The 18,172-nt window shown below is 41.8% G+C and overlaps 1 protein-coding gene across 2 annotated transcripts; it reads left to right on the top strand.

Moving 5' to 3' along the window:
• Positions 1-205: 205 nt before the first annotated feature.
• Positions 206-17,496, top strand: LOC141754102 (phosphatidylinositol 4-kinase beta-like). 2 transcript variants are annotated; one of them, XM_074612940.1, is made up of 14 exons: positions 206-516; positions 4,744-5,230; positions 5,504-6,054; positions 6,254-6,694; positions 10,791-11,018; positions 11,238-11,501; positions 11,613-11,719; positions 11,853-11,957; positions 12,348-12,471; positions 12,758-12,871; positions 13,995-14,146; positions 14,441-14,573; positions 14,696-14,816; positions 15,643-17,496. In XM_074612940.1, exons 2-14 carry the CDS (start codon positions 4,759-4,761, stop codon positions 15,822-15,824), a joined length of 2,994 nt encoding a protein of 997 aa, XP_074469041.1. In that variant the 5' UTR covers positions 206-516; positions 4,744-4,758; the 3' UTR covers positions 15,825-17,496. The 2 variants fall into 2 exon arrangements, with proteins under 2 accessions (XP_074469041.1, XP_074469042.1); XM_074612941.1 differs by lacking the exon at positions 206-516 and adding an exon at positions 1,668-3,490.
• Positions 17,497-18,172: the final 676 nt, after the last annotated feature.

The raw sequence follows: 18,172 nt of genomic DNA, 5'->3' as shown, positions 1-18,172 counted from the left end.
CATATTTTCTTTTGTCTTTTAAATGTATTTAAATGTGTTATTTTTAAATAATTAAAATAATTTTAATTGTACTTACATTTTATAATATTTTATAATTATTAAAAGAATTAAAAGAATAAAAAAAAAAATTCATCCATTTACATATATTCATATGATGCAAACCGTTTCAAATTCATATTATTTCCGTTGTCGTCATGCTTTTATTGTGTAAGTATGAACCGGATGTGTCGTCGTTCTGGACTGCGGCTGTCTTGACGGATGTTGCGTCACAGCTGCTGTAGAGGAGTTAGAGTCGAGCCCAACCGAACCAAGCCGAGCCGAACCACCAGGCCTCAGAACCAGGACCTGATGGACCACTCCACAGCCTGAACCCCTGGACCAGAACCAGGACTACAGACCCGGACTGAACCCTGGATCAGAGGCCTCGATTCAACCCGGAAACTCCCGGGACCAGACCCGGATCAGAGCCCGAGACTCGGGACCTTTAAACCGGAGTGAAGCCGCTTCAGAGACCGGGTAGGTGGACCGGGTAGGGTTAGGGTAGGGCTGCTTCTGCTCCGGGCTTCTGTTTGTTTGTACCCGGCTAAGGTATCTGTTAGCCGGCCGTGTTGTCCTCCGGGTGTTCCGGAGCTGAGAGCCGGGCTGCGGGGTGCGGGCTGAGGGCCTGCTGCAGTCCGGCTCTCCTCCTCCTTCCTCCGGCTTGTTTTCATCAGGAGGGAGCGGCTCTGCTGCTCACTAGAGAATATACTCTTAAATCACACTCACTCACACTGACAGTTAACTCCTCTTGTACTGAAGTATTTTATAATACTACTGCTTTTTATTAATTTTATATATATACATATATATACATATATTTATCTATATATATATGTATATATGTATATATATACATATATATTTATCTATCTATATATATATATATATATATATGTGTGTATATATATATATATATATATATATACATATATATAAATATATATGTATATATAGATATTTTAATAGTTTTGTCAAAAGTGTCAGTATTCAGAGTGACATTAGTATGGAGGACCACAAGAGTCACGTAAATAGTAATAGAGCATTTAATTGATTAATAACTAAATGTACAATAAAAAATAGGCATTAATAAGTCTAAATTTCACTTAAACGTTGAAGATATTACAAACATTTGTTGTTTTCATATTTCTTTGAATTTTTTTTAATAATAGACTTTATTTAAATTGGTAAACAGTACATATGAAGGAAATAAAAGGATAAATAAAACGAAACAATCATAAAATGAAAGTAAAAAAAAAAGTAACATAAAACACAAAACATGCCAGGAGTTAATATAAATAAATAAATAATAGTAACTAAAGTAAAAACATTAAAATGGGAGGACAATTTGTAGACAGGATTTTAGATATACTGAGTCTCTAACTGTTTGATTTGAACTAAAATCTCCTCCACACTCCCAAAAACAAAATTCTGTGAGAGAAATATATGATATAGATAATAATAATAATAATAGTAATAATATCAATAGTATTTTAATTATTATTATTAATATTATTATTATTAATAATAATAATAATAATAATAATAATAATAAAACACAAATGCTAATAATAACATAATACTACTGATAATAATAATATAAAGAAAAGTTTGTTTTACAGAGCGATCAGGTTCAACAGAAGAGGAACAAACAGTCTCGACTTTAGGGAAACTTTTAATCAACTGAAATCTGAACCTGTGCGAGTGCATGCGTCTCTTTACTTCATGTTTTTTTCATTTGTTGCACCAAAACAAATAAAACTGTTATGAATAAAAAGATGTAAATCGACGCAGCAGAACCAGATATATCATCTTAACCTGGTGCCTACTTTACCCACAATGCAACTCCCCCTCCTGACAGCTGGGTGTGAGATTCGGGTGTGTTACTGTGAGATTAGAGATGAGATAAAAATGAGTCTTTATTGATCCCCAGCAGAGTTCGGGGTGGATTTCTGTTTTTATCAGTCTGGTCCGGTTCGGTGTACGAAACCGGTGTGAAACCTGTGTTTGTTTGGTTCAGTGCATCACCACCACCGAGTGGACCGGAGTCGCTCCGCTGTAAATCACTTCCTGTTCCTGTGTTAATAAAACTGGGTTGAAGGTCAAATACTTTATCAGCCGTTTGTTTCTATTGATCATCAGTGATCAACAGGTTAAAGGTCAAACACTTAATCATCTGTTTGTTTCTATTGATCATCACTGATCAGAAGGGTCAAAGGTCAAACAGCTGATCAGAGGTGGAAGAAGTCCTTGGTTATCAATGCAACAGTGTACAAATACTCAAAGTCCTGCATTCAAAATGTTACTGATGTAAAGAATTTATTAGTTGATTATATTTAGTTTAAATAATCCGAATCTGTAAAGTAACTAAAGTTATTAAATAAATGGCGTGGAGTAAAAAGTACAATATTTACCTCTGAGTACGGTAGAAGTATATAGTAGTATAAAATGGAAATACTAAAGTGCGTCGAGGAGGAGAGTTAAGTCGTCCTCCGCCCACGCCTCACATCTGGAAAACATCACACACACACACACACACACACACTGCTGCGTGATGACATCATGCTCAGCTGTGTGTGATCAGATCACATGTAGCTGATGATGATGTCATCAGGAGTAAAACACGTTCATGATCTGAAGTTTTTCTCACAATTCATATTAGTACATTTACTCAAGTACTGTACTCGGGTACACATTCAAGGTACTTGTACTTTACTTGATTGTTTTCTTTCCATGCTACTTTATACTTCTACTCCACTACACCTCAGAGGTAATATTGTACTTTTTACTACACTACATTTATCTGACAGCTTTAGTTACTTTTCAGATTACAATTTTTCATCACCTTCCTGTCCTGTTTAGCCTAGCTTAGCACAAAGACTGGAAGCAGTTTATTTTGTTTGGAATAAGAGAGATGAGTGAGGAGGCATCGTCACGGAAACGCAGCATCATTTTTTAAAAGCATCGTCATGGAAACAAGAGTTCAGTGTCAGGAGGTCAGACAGAAACCGGATCAGCTGCTGGTCGGTGAAACCAGAGGAAACGTGGACTCTGTGAGGAGGAGAGGCTGATCCTGATGGGGAAATAAAAATAGAAACAGAAGCACAGACGCCTCCTCTTCCTCCTCTTCCTCCTCACACTGATGATGCAGATCACCTGCGTCACGAACACTAATGTCACGAACACAACAGGAGGTTTCCCTCGTCTCAGAATGAGCCTCATTCACACCTCATATGAAAGATTAATAGTAAAACTACAGCAGGGCTGCCGGATTGTTTGTGTTAATATCAGGACCTGGACGCAGGCAGTGATTCGGATGCGTTTGCATCAGCAGGGACGTGCGTTACAACAAAACAAGCGCTCCTCCAGTGGCATCAACAGATAACAAATGTACGTTAGTGTTGAAGGTTTGTGATTGGAGACGTCGGATATACAAACGCTGTGATGATGACAGGTTGGTGTGCAGCAGGAGGACATTACATAACACACTGGTGTGTGTGCGTGCGTGCGTGTGTGTGTGTGTGTGTGCGCGTGTGTGTGGGAGGCCAAGTCACATGATCATTCTAACACGCTCGGATGATGCAGACGCACAAACAACAACAACACACATTAGTGTTTTCAAACATCAGGAATGAAACACGAGTAAAGACGGACCTTCATCACATAACTGTCTGTTAGCCTAGCTTAGCATAAAGACGAAGCAGGTGGAAACTGTTAGCCTAGCTTAGCATAAAGACTGGAAGCAGGTGGAAACTGTTAGCCTAGCTTAGCATAAAGACTGGAAGCAGGTGGAAACTGTTAGCTTAGCTTAGCATAAAGACTGGAAGCAGGTGGAAACTGTTAGCTTAGCTTAGCATAAAGACGAAGCAGGTGGAAACTGTTAGCCTAGCTTAGCATAAAGACTGGAAGCAGGTGGAAACTGTTAGCCTAGCTTAGCATAAAGACTGGAAGCAGGTGGAAACTGTTAGCTTAGCTTAGCATAAAGACGAAGCAGGTGGAAACTGTTAGCTTAGCTTAGCATAAAGACTGGAAGCAGGTGGAAACTGTTAGCTTAGCTTAGCATAAAGACGAAGCAGGTGGAAACTGTTAGCCTAGCTTAGCATAAAGACTGGAAGCAGGTGGAAACTGTTAGCCTAGCTTAGCATAAAGACTGGAAGCAGGTGGAAACTGTTAGCTTAGCTTAGCATAAAGACGAAGCAGGTGGAAACTGTTAGCTTAGCTTAGCATAAAGACTGGAAGCAGGTGGAAACTGTTAGCTTAGCTTAGCATAAAGACGAAGCAGGTGGAAACTGTTAGCCTAGCTTAGCATAAAGACTGGAAGCAGGTGGAAACTGTTAGCCTAGCTTAGCATAAAGACGAAGCAGGTGGAAACTGTTAGCCTAGCTTAGCATAAAGACTGGAAGCAGGTGGAAACTGTTAGCCTAGCTTAGCATAAAGACGAAGCAGGTGGAAACTGTTAGCCTAGCTTAGCATAAAGACTGGAAGCAGGTGGAAACTGTTAGCCTAGCTTAGCATAAAGACGAAGCAGGTGGAAACTGTTAGCCTAGCTTAGCACAAAGACTGGAAGCAGGTGGAAACTGTTAGCTTAGCTTAGCATAAAGACTGGAAGCAGGTGGAAACTGTTAGCTTAGCTTAGCATAAAGACTGGAAGCAGGTGGAAACTGTTAGCTTAGCACGTAACTGATGCAAAATGTTCTCTTTCTGTAGGCCTGCTCTTCCAAAATGGCCGACGCCGAGGTGTCCTTGTCCCCGGCTCTGCTGCCGCTCCACCATAGCCCCTCCCATGCAGCCGCGCCCCCCCCACCTGCCTCCTCCTCCCCCACCACCTTCTCCTGCCCCTCCTCCCCCTCCAGTGCCTCCTCTTCCTCCTCCTCTTCATCATCTTCCTCTTGTTCTGAGAGCTCCTCTGACTGCCCCGTCCACCACCACCATCATCATCATCATCACCATCATCATCACCCCCGCCCCCAGCTGCAGCTGCCCCCGCCCCCCCACAGCGAGCAGCCGTCCTCCCCCAGCGCCAGCCCCCGCAGCTCCAGCCCCAGCGGCAGCATCGGCAGCACCGGCAGCCTCGGCAGCAGCGAGGGCATCGGCAGCAGCGGCACGTCGTGCGGCGGCGACCCGCGAGGCCCCAGCCCCCTGCTGGACGTCATCTCTGAGGACGCCATGGAGATGGACTTGGGCGTCGACCAAGGTAACCAGACGGGTTGTTTTCATTGTTTTACGTGACCTTGTTTTATGTGACGTTTTGTGTAACGTTGTTTTACGTGACGTCGTTTACGCTATATCATATTGACTTGGTGTGCAAAGACCTTATGAATAGCTAAGTCAGTTTGTTGTTTGTTGGCGTTATGGGTTGTAGTGAACACTGCATCTTCTACGGGACGCCAGCAGGACGTTTTTGCTTTATCTTTTGTAATTTTTCTGGCTTCGATTAATCTGACCTCTCCTTGTTTTCTGTTTCCAGTGATCGACCCAGAAGTCGCTCTGAAGGCCTGCCAGGAAGTTCTTCTTAAGGTCAAGCTGCAGAACAGGGAAGTGCCTGAACAACAAGTTGACAACCAACAACAACAACAACAACAGCAACAGCTACAACACTACCCAGACGTAACGGAGTCCTCCAGTCCAGCGTGGATCAGCCCGGACACCAGCTCCATCAAAGAAGAAGATGAGGATGAGGAGGAGGGGAGTTCTGGGAAGGATGAAGAAAAACAAGGCGGTACTTCCCAGCGTGACCCGCCTCCCTCAGCCCGGCCGGAGCCTTCTTCGCTGCTGTCGGCGTCATCATCGTCATCATCTAAACAGTCGTGGTTGCTGCGCCTGTTCGAGTCCAAGCTGTTTGACGTTTCCATGGCGATCTCCTACCTGTACAAGTCCAAGGAGCCGGGGGTGCAGGCGTACATCGGGAACCGCCTCTTCAGCTTCCCCGACAGCGAGGTGGACTTCTACCTGCCGCAGCTGCTCAACATGTACGTGCACATGGACACGGAGGTGGGGGACGCCATCAGACCATACCTGGTGAGTCTGAGGTCTTCTGGGTAACGCTAGTTGACTGTGTTTGTATCATTGGGGGTCTGGCCCTTAAAGGAAACGTAAAGCCGCCACCATGTTGGTGCGTTGGAGAATTTATATTTTGGTGATATCGCCCAGCCCTATCTGAAAACGTTTGTGACATTTTGTGTATTGATCTTTAATCTAAAGTCTCTGTGTGTCTCAGATCCACCGGTGTAGAGGCGGTATAACCTTCTCTCTGCTGACGGCGTGGCTGTTGGGCGCGTACTCCTCCGACATGCACATCTCCACCCAGCGTCACTCCAGAGGAAGCAAACTCCGAAAACTCATCCTGTCCGACGAACTCAAACCTTCCGCTCCTCCGTCGGACGCTCACAGAGCAGTTTCTGTTTCCGACAGCCCCGTGTCCTCGCCGTCCCACCGCCGCTGCCATCGGAGGCACAACAGTAGCAACATGGAGTCCGCCCCCTCCTTTTCCACGCCCGCCCCGGACAGCCCCGTACCGGGGGAGGCCGAGGTGTTTGTTTCCCCGTCCAGGAGGACCCACCAGAGATCCAAGTCAGATGCCACCACGGCAAGCAGCGGCCCCGGCTCCGGCCTCCGGCGGACAGGAAGTAACCCCAAAGTGGAAGCTCTCCATGAGGAGGTAAGGACCAGACTTTTATTTTGTTATTTGTCTCATTGGTGTGATGACGCCAAAAAAGGGAAGAGTTGGGTGTTATAACAATGATTAATCGTGATTCAACGATTAATCACGATTAAATATTTTAATCAATTGACAGCCCTAGTATATACAGTATATATATATTTAAATACACTTTACACTATATATATGTATATATAGTGTAAAGTGTATTTATATATATATATATATATATATATATATATATATAGTGTAAAGTGTATTTAAATATATATATATATATATATATATATATATATATATATATATATATATATATATATATATAGTGTAAAGTGTATTTATATATATATATATATATATATATATATATATATAGTGTAAAGTGTGTGTATGTGTGTGTATATATATATATATATATATATATATATATATATATATATATTTAAATACACTTTACACTATATATATATATATATAGTGTAAAGTGTATTTAAATATATATATATATATATAGTGTAAAGTGTATTTAAATACTCTTGGTGACCACATTATTGGAGGATGTTTTTCTCTGAAGCCTCCTTTTCTTTCTGATCTTATCTCATCGTACCTTCGGTTTGCCTCTTTGTTTTCTTTCGGTCACGTTGCGTTTCTTTTCTTTATTACGTCATTCTGTCAGAAACTGAATCTGTTTTGACGTCTGTTCGTTACACGAGATGAGACTCCTGATCTGTCTGCATTCATCACCTGTTTAAACACAGAAAAAACCTGTTTACAGCAGAGCCTCTGCTCGCTGTTATCACCTCAGGATGAACTGTAATGACCGTGGTGATGCTCTGACTCCGGCTGTACTTTGTGTTTACTGCTAATTAGTTAGTTAATTAGTTCAAGAAAATGTTAGCATGCTAGCACGCTAAACTAACCTGGTGAACATTATACCTGCTGAACATCAGCTGGTTACCATCGTGATCACAGTTTTACCTCCTTTTCAGCACAAATGTTTTTGCATAAACAAGCTGCTGGTTGGCATCCATGTTTGTTTTGGTACACAAACACGTGACGGTTGCGGTTCTGGTTGGATTTGTGCGGTCGTCTCCCTCCAGAGCTCCAGTGGTTACTGAGCAGTGGTTCAGTGTGTTGTCTGGTGTATTTACTTAGTCGTCAGGTTAAAGCTCCTTCCTTACTGTCAAACACTCTGAACCAAGGTTCACGTTTTTCTTAAACTGAATTCATTTGATCTGGTTAGTTTTGGTTTCACGTTGCAATGATGGAACTGCACCAAACAACTCTACATGACATTCCTACGCCTACGTTGTTGCTGCCTACGTACTGTCGTCATCGTCTGCGTCCTGTCATGGCCGCCTAAGTCTTGTCATCATTGTCGTCATCGCCTACGTCTTGTCGTCGTCACCTACGTACTGTCGTCGCCTACCTCCTATCGTTGTTGTCGTCGTCGCCTATGTGCTGTTGTCGTTGTCGTCATTGCTTAAGTCTTGTCATCATTGTCGTCGTCACCTACCTCCTATCGTCGTTGTCGTCGTTGCCTATGTCATGTTGTTGTCGTCGTCGCCTACGTCCTGTTGTCGTTGTCGTCATCGCTTAAGTCCTGTTGTCATTGTCGTCGTCACCCACCCTGACAGAACTTCCTGTAATTGGTCTGAAATTCAGAACCATCCAAAAGAAATGTTTCCACACTAGAACAGAACCAAACCGAACCGAACCATGGTTCAGTTTGATCCGGACCAAGACCACCTCTTTTCGTCGGACCAAAATTCGGATGTTTGGTTCACGTCTGATATCTGTAATTTTGGTTCGGACCAAACAAAGCAGGTGTGAAAGGGCCCTAAAACATCTTTATGTTGGTTTGTCTGTAGTCTGATCTGTCACGGCTGAACAGAACCAAACAGAACCAAACAGAACCAAACAGAACCAAACAGAACTGGTTGTTGTTGTTGTTGTTGTTGTTGTTTAGTTGTTGTAGTTTGAGAAGAGAGGCGGAGTGTAAACCGGTTCCCAGTTTGTGAGTCTGGAAGACGGCTGGAGATTATTTGTTTTGTGAAAAAGAGAAATCTTAACCTACTTTCTGAGTGTGTTTTTCTGAGTGTGTGTTTTCACATTCTTGGCCGGCGGTCCGGTCACATGCAGCAGAGGCTCTCCATTGGCCGGGAGCCAGAGGCACAGTGCGATGTGATTGGCTGAGAGCCACGTTTGGTTCCTCCTGCGCAAAAACAGAAAACTCTGAAACAGACAATGAAAAAGAAGAGAGAGAGAGATGGAGGAGAGATGGAGGGAGAGATGGAGGAGAGAGAAAACTGCAATCCTCTCTTCTGTTTTTATTCTTTTCCTGTTCCTCATATTTTCCACTTAATTCTATTTTAGTAGAAGTCAGAGATCCTCCTCTGGAAAAACTATAACACAGCAGAGCGACTGAAGACGGAGACGATAATAAAAGTTATTTTATGATGCTGAACTTCTGACCTCCCGATAAACCAAATCTCTCCAACCATGAAAAGAAAAGCTGTGATGTTAAGTTTAGTTATTATCCAGAGAAAGACTGATAACGCTGAATATGCAGCTCAGAAAAATTCAGTTTGAGATAATAAAAGTGTATCTCAAGGAGGAGGTGGAGGGAGGAAAGAAGGAAGAGAGGGAGGAGGAAGGAAAGAAGGAAGGAAGGAGGAGGAAGAGGGAGGAAGGAATGGAGGAAGTAAGATGATGAGGAAGGAGAGGGAGGAAGAGTAAGGAAAGAGGAGGAGGAAGGAAAGAAGGAAGGAAAGAGGAGGAGGAGGAGGAGGAAGGGAAGAAAGAAGGAAGCAGGAGGAGGAAAGAAGTGCGGAAGGGAGGAGGAGGAGGAAGGAAAGAAGGCAGGAGGAGGAGGAAAGGGAGAAAGTAAAGGAGATATAGGAAGAGGGAATGGAGGAAGGAAGGAAGGAGGAGGAGAACAAGGAGGGAGGAAGCAGGAAGGGAGAAAGGAAGAAGGAAGCAGGAGGAGGAGGGAAGGGAGAAGAAAAGGAGGGAGGAAGCAAGAGGAGGAGGGAAGGGAGGAAGGAAGGAAGGAGGAGAAGGACAAGGAGGGAGGAAGCAGCAGGAGGGAAGGGAAGAAGGAAGGAAGGAAGGAGGAGGAGGACAAGGAGGGAGGAAGCAGCAGCAGCAGGAGGAGGAGGAGGGAAGGGAAGAAGGGAGGATCAGTTGTTTTGTCTGTAAAATGTCATAAAACAGTGAAACTGTCCTTTATAATGAACCACAGTTCAATGTGACGTCTTTTAAACACGTTGTTCTGTCTGATCGGCGATCTGAAGCTGAAATATATTCAGTTTAATATCATGTAACAAAGAAATGACTAAAACAATTATTCAAATGTATTAATATCATTGCAGATTAATCTCCTGTCTTTCACCCGTCGGTCTGTTTCAGAGTTAAAATGTTGTTTAGAATATTAAAAGTGAATCTGATTATTAAACTGTCGTCTGACTCAGCTGGATTTAAACTGTAACATCTGGAGGGTTCTGCAGAATCTGGGTCATGTAAACATCTGTCCTGTCTTTGATATCCTTCCAAAACGTCTCTGAAGCGTTTCCATGTGTCCCTCCTTCTCCCTAGACCTGGTTCTGGGGCGGGGAGGGACGAGGAGGGACCGGTAGGGACCGGGAGGGACCGGTAGGGACCAGTAGGGACCAGTAGGACCAGTAGGGACCAGGAGGGACCAGGAGGAGGATTTAAACCATGTGATGCTGAAAGCTGCTCGCTCATGTGACGACATGAAAATGAGTCTTTAATCACTGTTAGCCTAGCTTAGCACAAAGACTGGAAGCAGGTGGAAACTGTTAGCCTAGCTTAGCACAAAGACTGGAAGCAGGTGGAAACTGTTAGCCTAGCTTAGCACAAAGACTGGAAGCAGGTGGAAACTGTTAGCCTAGCTTAGCACAAAGACTGGAAGCAGGTGGAAATTGTTAGCCTATTTTTGCTTGAAAAATTGATGAAACTAATCGATTATCAAAATAAATAAATCTTCTGTTGATCGACTGATTGTTGCAGCTCTAGATGTGAACGGCTTTATACTTTTTATAATATTCTGATGTTCTGTTTCTTTGTGTTTCAGCCGGATCGTCTGCGTCCTCAGAGGGAGCTGGTGAAGTCTCTGCTCTGCATCGGGAAGCGTTTGGCGACGCTGCCCACCAAAGAGCAGAAGACCCAGCGGCTGATCTCGGAGCTGTCGCTGCTCAACCACAAGCTGCCGGCCCGAGTGTGGCTGCCCACCGCCGAGCACCAGCACCACGTCTGCAGGATCCCACACACTCAGGCTGTGGTGCTCAACTCCAAAGACAAGGTAACACCCAACACACCTGAGACAGGTAACCACAGCTGGGCCGAACACGTCACTACTACAGGAGCAGTGAGGCGTTTAATGACATCCAGTTAGTCCCAGATGTTTCAAATCTCTGTGTCCAGTACATAGACAGGTCCAGGACGTGGTTACCCTAGCTTAGCACAACGCCTGGCAGCAGTACTAGTTGTTATTCTGACAATTTAACCCCTTCCTCCTCAGGCTCCGTACATCATCTACGTGGAAGTTTTGGAGTGCGAGAGCTTCGAGACTTCTCCGGTTCCCGTTCGGATCCCGGAGACGAGGATCCGCACGGCTCGCTCCGCGGAGAACCTGGACTGTGGCGGCGGCGTCACCGCGGCTAACGCTAACGGCGGCAGCGGGATGACATCGGAGCACAGAGCAGGAAGTTTCTCCACCGTCCCGAACTACGACAACGACGACGAGGCGTGGGCCACCGACGACATCGGACAGCTGCAGGTGGGGGTGAGACGGAGAGAATGTAGGAAAATGATGATATATGGAAATATGATACCGTAATATATTAACATGATATACAGTAGTGTGAAATCTAAAGTGTTAATGTTTGTGTTGCAGGTGGAGACTCAGACCAGCAGCTCTGACAACATCAGTCAGTTTTCAGTTGACAGCATCACAAGTCTGGAGAGCAAAGAGCCGGTTTTCATCGCGGCCGGAGACATCAGGTACACGGTTACAGATTTTAATTATTTCCCAAAGTCACGACATGTTTTTATCCAACGAAATATTCTGCCTCAGTCCGTATATGTTGTCATTTAGCCTTTCAAAAACTGATTCTCTGTGTTTTTGGTTCTCCAGACGTCGTCTGTCGGAGAACCTCGCTCACACTCCGACCTCGTTCAGGAGAGACCCAGAGGACCCGTCAGCCGTCGCTCTCAAAGAACCCTGGGAGGAGAAAGTCAGGTGAGTCCAGAACCAGTCAGATGTCCGTCAGCTGTGTTTTTTATATGAGTCCGGGTCTGACCCTGTCGCCGGTACACCGGTTTTCCTTCCTTGGACCACTTTTGGTGCTTTAGTCTGACCACTGCAGACCGGGAACATCCCACAAGAGCTGCAGTTCTGGAGATGCTCTGACCCAGTCGTCTAGCCATCACAATCTGGCTCTTGTCAAAGTCGCTCACATCCTTACGCTGGCCCATTTTTTCTGCTTCCAACACAAAGTTCAAAATGTCCACTTGCTGTCTAATACATCGCCAGGTGCCATGGTAACGAGATAATCCATGTTATTCTCTTCACCTCTCAGTGGTCTTGATGTTATGGCTGATCGTGTATCTGTAATGTGTGTCCCTCCAGGAGGATCAGAGAAGGCTCGCCGTACGGTCACATGCTGAACTGGCGGCTGCTGTCGGTCATCGTGAAGTGTGGAGACGACCTGAGACAGGAGCTGCTGGCCTATCAGGTCCTCCGACAGCTGCAGGTACCCGCACACATCTTAGCATAAGGTTAGCTATCTTAGCATAAAGGTCAGCTAGCTGAGCAGATCTCAGTAGCTGTTATCTCATTTTTTGACTCCAGTGAATCTCATATATATATTGATTTCAATATAATTATTAATACTCTGACAGATAGTAAATAAGAATCAAACTAAAGGTACTTTTCTTAAACTGGTTCAAATGGATCAGACAGCTGGAAGAAATTGATAATGTATTGATAATGTATTGATGACAGGAAGTTGATCAGTGAACCTTGGCTGTGTGTTTCAGTCGATCTGGCAGCAGGAGAGAGTTCCTCTGTGGATCAAACCGTATAAGATCCTGGTGATGTCATCAGACACCGGGATGATCGAGCCCGTCCTGAACGCCGTCTCTCTGCACCAGGTAACTAAGTACATTTACTCGAGTACAAATGGGAGTTACTTTACTTGAGTCTTTTTACTTCACTACATTTATCTGAGAGCTTAATTACGATTTTTACAGACAGAACATATGAAGAGTTTATAAAACCTAAAGTTCATTAAAATTACTATTATTATCATTAATAAATATTTTATGCTTTTGCATATCCGTCCTGTAAATTACAAACCAATATCCAAAAAAGAAAACTTATAAGTATATAATATTATAATATAATATTTATAACTTATAAATAAAATTTACGACATAATTTGATGTATTGGTGCCCCTGTATTTATTTAATTAATTAATTAATCTGAATAAATTAGTTAGATTGAAAGTTCATTCTTGCCGTTGAAAGCAGCAACTAGTAGAACAATTATTACTAAATTATTATTTAGTAGCTGTCCTGGAGCTTTCAACCATATCACATGGTCTTCCTCTATGGAGGCGGGAACCTGCCAAAATAAAAAATAAATGAATAAATGACTTGATAAATAAATAAATATCATTAAATGTAGCAAATAATTAATTGACAAAATGTGACACAAATTTCTGTTTTAATTTGCTTCTTTATTTATTTATCTTTGTATTAATCCCCTTATTTATTTATGTATTTTTTTTTTTAAATGTATTTATATATTAATTTATTTTTGCATTTTTCTTTTATTTCTTTTATATTTTTTTTTTATGTTTATGCATTTATTTATTTTTGCATTTTTATTTTATTTTATTTTATATTTATAAAAGTATGTTTTTATGCATTTATTTATTTATTTTTGCATTTTTATTTTCTTTTATATTTATTTTTAAATGTATATATTTAATTTAGTATTTATTTATTTATTTTTTGTATTTTTTTTATTTTATATTTTTTTTTACTGTATTTATGCATTTATTTTAGGACTTCACAGCAGCTTACAAAATAATCATCATATGGTTTATTTAGTAGTTTTATTTATACTGCATTTAAAACCACTGGCATTATTTATATTTTCCATCAAAAAATGACTGTCGTACTGAAACACAAAGTCAGGAGATGATTAAAGTTTCACGTCATGTTATACGTCAGAGCGCTGATGATGTCGTTTTGTGTTTCCTCCGTCAGGTGCGTAAACAGAGTCAGCTGTCGCTGCTCGACTACTTCCTGCAGGAACACGGCAGCTTCACCACCGAAGCTTTCCTCACCGCTCAGAGGAACTTCGTCCAGAGCTGCGCCGGATACAGCCTCATCTGTTACCTGCTGCAGGTCAAAGACAGGTGAGACACACCTGATGCTGCAGTTGTTGGAAGGTGGATTATTAGCCGTGTTAGCGCCGGGATGTCTGTCGGTCCACTCCATTTTTTAGCAGTTAGTATACAAATAGGGAGAATAGAGTTCATCAACAAAACACACACACAAAAACACAGTATTTAGTCTTTGAGTAACTTTATTTAGTCCCAGTTTCAGTGTGAAGACGCTACAGACCAAAAACCTGCTCATGTTGTCTCTTCTGATAGACCTAGGCCAACAGTCTTTGTGCTAAGCTAGCCTAACAGTCCTGATGTCCGCAGACATAACGGGAACATCCTGCTGGACTCTGAAGGTCACATCATCCACATCGACTTCGGCTTCATCCTCTCCAGCTCTCCTCGTAACCTCGGCTTCGAGACGTCGGCCTTCAAACTCACATCAGAGTTTGTCGATGTGAGTAAACGTTTGGTTTCTTGGTTTCTTCTGAATTGTTGCTTCCTAACGTCGGGGTCTGATGATGATGATTATGTCCGTCTGTCTGTTAAATGACTGAATGAAATGAATGTGTGTTTCAGGTGATGGGAGGTCTGGACGGAGACATGTTTATCTACTATAAGATGTTGATGCTTCAGGGTCTCATCGCTGCCAGGAAACACATGGAGAAGGTTCTGCAGATAGTGGAGATCATGCAACAAGGTAAGAGACTGACGTTCACACCTTGTACCGACTTTTCCTTGTCACACTGACTGTTTTTAGTTTTTGTGACGTACTATACTATGACTTATTTTCTTCTTCATGACATACTATACTGTGACTTTTTCGTGGAATTTTTCGACATATACTATGACTTTCTCTAAATCTTTCAACATGCTATACTATGACTTTTTTTTCTTGAAATATTTCGACATAATATGCTATGCCGAAAGAAAGTCATAGTATATTATGTCGTAAAATTTCCTGAAAATCAGTCAGTTTAGTATTACGAAAATATGAAAAAAGTCACAGTATAGTATGTCATAAAAATGCTAACCAACTTACGAAAAATTGTCGAAAAATACAAAAACAAATCATTGAAAGTTTTTATGACAAAAATCGTATTATAATGGGTCGAAAAATTTCACGAAAATACGTCAGTATGTCGAAAATATGAAAAAAAGTCATAGTATATAATGTCAACCAACTTACCAACGTTGCCTCTTCAGACCGACACTTTTTTCTCGTGCCGATTTTTTCTCTCGTTTGTTTTGTTTCCTCCTCGTACCAACATTTCCCGTCATCAAATAAGACATTAAAAAAGTTGTAGCGTAGTTTATAATGAAAATGTCAACAAACGTAACAGCATTTCCTATTCAGACCCACATTTTTCCTCGTGCCGTTTCCTGTCATCATAAAAGACATTAAAAAAGTCACAGTATATGTCATAAAAATGTCAACCAACTTACCAACGTTTCCTCCTCGTACAGATGTTTCCTCCTCGTACAGATGTTTCCTCCTCAAACAGATGTTTTATGTCCTCCTCCAGGTTCCCACCTCGCCTGCTTCCACGGCTCCAGCACCATCCGCGGTCTGAAGGAGCGTTTCCACATGTCTCTGACGGAGGAGCAGCTGCAGCTGTTGGTGGAGCAGCTGGTGGACGGATCCATGCGCTCCATCACCACCAAACTCTACGACTCCTTCCAGTACGTCACCAACGGCATCATGTGACCACCGACGCCGATGTTTGAACGTTAACCAGCTGCTTTTGTTTGGATCCGGCAGACGTCTTCGTATCTTCGCAGGAGTCGGAGGATTTAAATTTCGTTCAACCGTGGCGCTGATGTGATTTACTGGATTCTCTCGTCAACCTCCGTTCTGTTTTCATAACGAAGTTTCTAAGTTTTGAATGTGATCGGTGCGCCGATCAGCTGATTAGATTTTACGTGATCTCTGATTTGTCCTGCTACATTCATGGGCAGCTGGGAAAGTTCAGCGTTTTACATCCTCTGAAAAATCCCACCTGGAAGAGAAACACAGAAAGAAGAAACACAGGCTGGAAGCATCAGAATCTGGTTCATCCTGAGACACATTTAATTAAATAACTATCAGACTTCTATTATTGGATTCTACTGGATTCTACTCTGAACCAGAGCACGCTCGAGCTCAGCTGTTCTTCAAGCTTTTTGTTGAAGGACAGAAGTTATAATTTGATGTCGATAAATGAATCGAGTCATTTATGGAGTTAAACTTTGCAGGGAACAGTTTCACATCTGTGAAACTTAATTTGGATTTTCAGCTGCTGATCAGACGAAAACACTTGAAGATGTGACAATTATTTATCATTATTTTGACATTTTATAGACCAAAAGCTTCATCAGTTAACTGAACAATAGAATATAGAGCTTCTTCCTCATATTCGATCGGCAGTTTCAGTCTTTAAATTTTTAGTAAATTATTTTTTTATAGTAATTTTAAAGGTGAAAGCTCCGTCACTTGATCTGGCCACGCAGAAATATTGACAAATATTATTTTGATTTTAATAAGCTCCAGATTTGAAAGCATGAAAAAAAAAAAAGCTAAAATTAAAGTTGATTAATTAATTTTATTCGGGACTACGGAAGAACATTGCATTTAAAAAAAAAAAAATCCTCATAATTATGAGAAAATATCAAGTTTTTCACAAGAAGATTTAACAGAAACGCCCATAAAAACTACAACATCTCATAATTACGGATCTTTTCTGTTGAATTTTCTTGTGAAACATTTAAAAACGTTTAAAAAAAATCACAGAAAACTGCAGAAATGATCAGAACATAACTATGAGATTCTGTTATTATGAGCATTTTCTCATAACTATGGGATGCCAGGTGATAATTTTGAGTTCACCGTTAGTTAAACAAATCAAGTCATTTTATTTTGTAATTGTAATGTTAAATCAGAAAAGCATATATACCATTACATTTATATCTTAAAATTCAAATCAATTTGGTTGAAGTTTGACAGCAGCTGGAATATTTTAATAAAATTAAAATCAGTCCAACCCTACAATACACAATACTTCTCTTGATGAAAGAAGAAAATGTGTTTGACAGTCGGTTCTGTCGTCTGTACGTTTGGTTGTTCTTAAAGAACAGAAAACACTACGTAGAGAAGCACAACATGAACTCCGTGTTGTTCTCTTCACTCTCTGGATGTTCAGAGAAAAAGACAAAACGGTAAAAAATGAACGAAAAGAGTGAGATAATATCACTCCTCGACGAATTCCTTGACGTGTTTAGTTTTAATTGTTTTCACCAGACATTTATCACGACTGTATCTGATTTTAAAAAAGCAACACGACTGAGGAAGTGAAATATTTCTAAAATATTGGTTTGATATGTCCAATAAAATCCATCCAATATTTTGTTCTCATGACGAGAAACCGACGGCTGAATCCTCGTTAGCCTCAGCTGTTAAAGCATGCTAAGTATTAGCACGTCAACTTGCTAACTGTCAGCGTGCATGCTAACGGTATGCTAAATGCTGGAACATGCATGTAGGCCAACGTGCTCGGTGTTCGTCAACATTAGTGTGACTTTTTGTACAAACATGAATATCATTTTTACTTTTTGCACAGAGTTGGAGGGTCTTTTCACACAACTATAATTCCAGCCTAAAAAGGTAAACATATTACGTACATAGTCTGCGTGATAACATCCAATAGCGGCTAACAAGAGTGTTAGCATGCTAATGTTAGCATGCTATCGTCAACAATTCTGAATCTAAAGACAAAGGTGATCCTATTTTAAGTAGAGTTGTTCCGATGCCGATACCATTATTCGTCCAATACTGCCCAAAATTCGTGATCGGCTATCGGCGAGTACGCAAGTCTACGTGCCGATCCGATACCATAATTTATTAACCCAGAAAAAAATAATGTTTAACCGGAAACCAATTCTTCTCGACCGCTCCAAAACAGCAGCGTTCACTACGCTGTCGCCCTGGCGGTATCATGGTTTCCACTGGCAACTACCGTTTTAGAGCAGCGAAGAAGAACCGATTGCAGGTGGTTTATCACCACTGTTAAGTCAGGGATA

This window comes from Sebastes fasciatus, chromosome 17, assembly GCF_043250625.1.
Source record: "Sebastes fasciatus isolate fSebFas1 chromosome 17, fSebFas1.pri, whole genome shotgun sequence".
Taxonomy (NCBI): domain Eukaryota; kingdom Metazoa; phylum Chordata; class Actinopteri; order Perciformes; family Sebastidae; genus Sebastes; species Sebastes fasciatus.
This window is presented reverse-complemented; position numbering and strand designations above follow the sequence as displayed.